The sequence below is a fragment of the Olea europaea genome, unplaced genomic scaffold (genome assembly GCF_002742605.1).
Source record: "Olea europaea var. sylvestris unplaced genomic scaffold, O_europaea_v1 scaffold3032, whole genome shotgun sequence".
NCBI classification, from domain to species: domain Eukaryota; kingdom Viridiplantae; phylum Streptophyta; class Magnoliopsida; order Lamiales; family Oleaceae; genus Olea; species Olea europaea.
In genome coordinates this window covers 1-4,598 of record NW_019249000.1, presented here as the reverse complement: position 1 = coordinate 4,598, position 4,598 = coordinate 1, and the positions used below count along the sequence as shown (strand labels likewise).

Sequence of the window (4,598 nt, the reverse complement as noted above, 5' to 3'; positions counted from 1 at the left end):
GAGTCAGCAGGATCTTCCTTGACCTAGATCGCCTCCCGTTCACCCAAGGGGAGTTGGTGAGGACACCGGGTTCAGATCTCCACTGACACATTTCTACAGACACCGGAAGAAGCTTGCCACCCACTCAGCTTATGGTTGGGAGATTGACAACAGCCTATAGTAATCTATCCATTCAACAGGGTCAAGTTTTCTCCCACCCCGGGAGAGTTGATGAGGACATCGAATATTTATTTATGTTCTTGGACTATTATTTAGAAAATTGGATTTGTATGGGCTCGGGCCCAATCTCATTAAGGTTTGCTTTACTATTTAAATATACTTTGCTTTGTAATTTTCAGTTGACGAATGAATAATTATTTTGGTGGCTTATGACACATCCCTCTCCTTCTGTTGAATTCTTCTTCTTCCACCTCCCTTAATTCCCTATTCCTTCTGAATCTGTCTTCTTTTTCTATTAATCATCCTATTGGTACTACATCACCTTGTATTCACCATGTGTACCCCCAAGCTCTACAAAACAGCACTTCGATTGTCTATGCTTTTCTGGTTCCAAGTGTTGGGCCATTAAAAGAGAAGATGTCCATAAGATTAATGTAGCAGAAATTGGGATGCTAATATGGATATGCGGCCATACAAAAATAGATAAGATAAATGAAGGAGCCACCGGGCACCAACCGAGGAAACTAAAAGAAGGATGAATTGGGTGGTTTGGTCATGTTTCGCATCAACCTCAACAGCTTAAAGCATGTTAGAAGAGGAAGGGGTAAATATAAATTAACATGGTGTTTTCTAGTTGCTAAGGATGCAGATCTAGGAAGGGGCTAGTGGACAGGCGAATAAGATTCATGCACCCAATTCCAAAGTTACTGAGCAAAAGGCCTTGCTAGTTTTTGCTGTAGAACTACCTCCCTCTCCCTTCCTTTGTTCATTTAAAAAAGTAAAAAAGAGAGATAAAAGAACCAAAGGTAAAAATTCAGACTGTGTTTACTTCTTAATTAATAAGATAGCAAGCATACCAGTACTTTCATTACATTTGCATCAACTCCTCTGAGTGAATCAAGATACTGGAATTTTTCATCCTTTTTGTTTATAATTGCTAAACACCAATGTACTTCTTTGTGGATAGGGACAAAAATCTGGGGAAAAAAAATAAATAAATAAACACTGCACAATGAGAATAAGGAACATTTGATGGGGCAAAATAAAGAAAAATTATACTTAAAAGAGAAAGTAATTATAAAACCAGACTTTATCACACTCCAAGAGGCTATATCCCAGCTTTTTTTGGGTAGTCCATCTTCTAACTGATTGAAAATTGTAGCCACCTCTACCACCAATTAGCTGAGAATAACCAAATGACCCAAAGGATTCAGGACAATAAAATAAACCATCCTTAATAGAATGCAACTATGACTAGTTCATAGGCTACTAGGCTGTGAAGGTACCATGAAAAGAAGCCATAAATATATAATCATGCAGAGCACGTGCACCCGATAGAATGAGACAAGGTGTAAAAAGCTTAAATATAGAAGTAACTATGCTGACAACAAATGAGGAATTCCATAATGTGGAAGTGCTACATATCAAAATTGGTTTGGATTATTTTATAAAGGAAAGAGCTTATGATTGGCTACTTCATCATGTTAAGGTAAGCTGTAAAGCAGCATAAGTGAAATAGAAAAAAATAATTGCACTTCATTATTACATCCGACCAGCACCATGGTAATGAAGTCAAATTTTCAGAATTTGTGAGCTGAAGTTCAATTTATATAGGGGAAATAAGCCTAGTAACTTAATACCATATCCCAGCACATATTCGTTTATTTGATTTTCGTTGTCCACACTTCACCTTTTTGAGCATCTATATTAACAAAATTATGCCATCATAAAAGTAAAATCAAAATCTCCCATCTCGAAAGATATTCAGTCAAAAAAAAAAAAAAAATCAGAGAGAGAGGAAAATAATGTAAATCCATCCCACAGAAATGTCAGTTTGACCAAAAAGGAATGAAATCCATTAAAAGGGGGATTGAATTATGTGCCGATTCACCTTCTGACCCCTAGCAGATTTGAGCAGTCACGTGAAATAGGAAAATATTCTAATGTAAGCTCAGATCTGAAAAATATATGGATAAATTGTTCTTGACATGATGAAATGTTTTGATGGATCACAACATTAAATATCAAATAAAAATGGGACTATCAACCCAAACAGGCTGATACACTACTAAATAGTAATAGCATGTGTATAAAAGATTTCCATGAAATATTATCATGAATATTAGACAGGAAAGGACTGAGAGCAACGAACAGACCTTATTATAGAAGAATGTGCTAAAGAAATGACATTTCAAGAACTTCTGCGGCTCTCTTTTTTCCCTTTCTTTCAATAAATCTAGATACAAATTAATGACCTGCAAAGCAAATAAGCGTGAAACCAGGCAGAGAAAAGCCATCACAAGCATCCGACTTTAGCTTTGTCCAGCTCAATAAAATCCTCTTCCATTTCCCTCATCACGCAAAAAAATGAATAAATAAAATAAATTGAAAGACAAAAGTACCTCATCATTCAACCATGCCCCCGGTTTTAAACACTGCAGTATTTCTCCAGTAATATCAATATTAGAATTCTTATGACTCACCAAAACCTTTCTCCTATATAAGTTGAGCAGCAACAAAATGCCAAAAAATAAAAATGAGTAGATACATAGAAATCCAATCCAATTAAAGATGAAGTGCTATAACACAATATACCTGTTGGAATTTGACAAAGCCCAAGCAACCTGAGCCTCTTCCTCCACAGTAAGAGGCTTAAAACATTCATCCGGCACCTGCTGAAAATCAATGAAACTCATTTTAAGGAAATAAATAAACAACAGTCACACTGAGATACAGGATAATCCAGCAGATTTGCACAAAAATAACACATCCTGGAAGAAGCGATGTCAAAAAATTGTCACCTTCTTAGTTTCTTCCATTTTCCTCTGAGGCCGAAATAATTGAAGCCTTTGAAAGATCTTCTCCTGTAACTCTATGGCAAAACCTAAAATACCCAGCTTATCATTCCTCTTCTTTGCAGAATCATACAGCTTCCTGTGAACAGGTACCCCCGACATATCTGATTCCTGGTTCAACAGCCTTAAGTCCATCTTATTTTCCGTAGAATCCACATTTACATTCACACAACTTGCATCCGATACAACAGAAGAATCTAATGACTGAAAATTCTTTTCAACCATTTTCCCCTTAAGCTCCTGTGAATTTCTCAAAACATCATTCCCCTCCTTCCACTTGCTCGTTGGAAAATCCACTACCTCCACCTCCGAAACACTCAATTCCTCTGATATATCACCTTGCCTTTCCTTCTCATCATCAATCTCAATCACTTCTTTTTCATTCTCTTTCCCAACATACCTGAAAGTTTTCATTGCAATAACTTTTGCCTCTTCTAACCTTGATTTAAGAGTTCCATAAATATTCCCCATTCTAACAACTATACTTTCTTCAGAACTAGAACTAGACTCAATTTTCTTACTTACTGAAAACCCAAATCTGTAACTCCTAATTGGGGCATGAACTTCCCTCCGGAACCTCGGTTTCGAATCTGGGTACTCAGAGATCCTCGAATTCACAGATTTTGCGGATAAGGGCCGATCAAAATCAACGGTATTTTGATTCATGGAATTTGGAAGCCGGGGCTTCTTGGAAACGTGAGTGTATGAGTGATCAAATAAGGGCGAAAATAGAGCCCGGGATTTGATATAATCCTCACCGCGCTTACGGTTGATGGTTAAAGCCCCCATTGTCAAAGGGTTAACCGAGATACAAATCCTACGGGATAAAAAAGACGACCCATTTAAGAATTCGCATTTTGTGGGCAAATTGGCATGAAATTTCAATGGTTTGTTCTCAGTATTTGGGGATCCTTGTAAACAAAACCCTATTCAAGAAATTAAAATATGGTTTTGGAGCTTAACGGCCTAGATGAACTTGGTGTATATATGCGTGAAAAAGCTAATTTCCTCTTCCACCAACAACTCCGAATTTTGAAAACGGGGATGATCACAGTTTGTAGGTACAGGAAACAGAGTATAAATTTGGGGGAAATATAGCTTCTTCTTTTTTTTTTATGATCACAATTTGGGGGAAATATTGCTTATTGGTAGGGGAGAGAGAGGACGGAGAAGAAAGGTTGCAAAAGTAAGTTTGGAAAGGATTTCTTTTTCTTTTTCTTTTTCTTATTAGAAAAAATATATTAGTTATTCATATTTGCACAGTGTGATTTTTATTTTTTAAAATTACTTTTCTTTAAATTTATTTTTAATCATATATTTTAATAAAATAATTTTGCATCTTAACATATATTTTCTATAAAAAAAAAGCACTTTGCACAAAATTAGTTCTAACAAATCAAGACAAACAAAACCTTTATAAATTTTTCGCCAATGAACTTTAATTTTAAACACAAATCCATAATTACTATCAATTTATTATTCACATATTTAATAAGAGAAATATTTCTCTCATTATAATCTCTTTAGTCTATATTCAATAAACTCTTTATTTTGAGTAAATTAAGGGGGTGTCCTCAATCTAGA

General features: G+C 35.6%; 1 protein-coding gene across 3 annotated transcripts in view; it reads right to left on the bottom strand.

Moving 5' to 3' along the window:
- LOC111384869 (ubiquitin-like-specific protease ESD4) overlaps window positions 1-4,214 on the bottom strand; it is a 12,897-nt gene extending 8,683 nt beyond the window's left edge. For 2 of the 3 annotated variants that reach the window (XM_023009208.1, XM_023009210.1), the window contains exons 1-6: window positions 2,961-4,214; window positions 2,755-2,834; window positions 2,562-2,655; window positions 2,316-2,414; window positions 1,249-1,341; window positions 1,017-1,136 (exon numbers count right to left, since the gene is read on the bottom strand). In XM_023009208.1, the coding sequence (XP_022864976.1) occupies window positions 1,017-1,136; window positions 1,249-1,341; window positions 2,316-2,414; window positions 2,562-2,655; window positions 2,755-2,834; window positions 2,961-3,803 (1,329 nt within the window). In that variant the 5' untranslated portion in view covers window positions 3,804-4,214. The remainder of the gene's footprint in view (window positions 1-1,016; window positions 1,137-1,248; window positions 1,342-2,315; window positions 2,415-2,561; window positions 2,656-2,754; window positions 2,835-2,960) is intronic. The other variant, XM_023009209.1, reaches the window with a different exon arrangement.
- Between the last annotated feature and the right edge of the window lie 384 nt (window positions 4,215-4,598).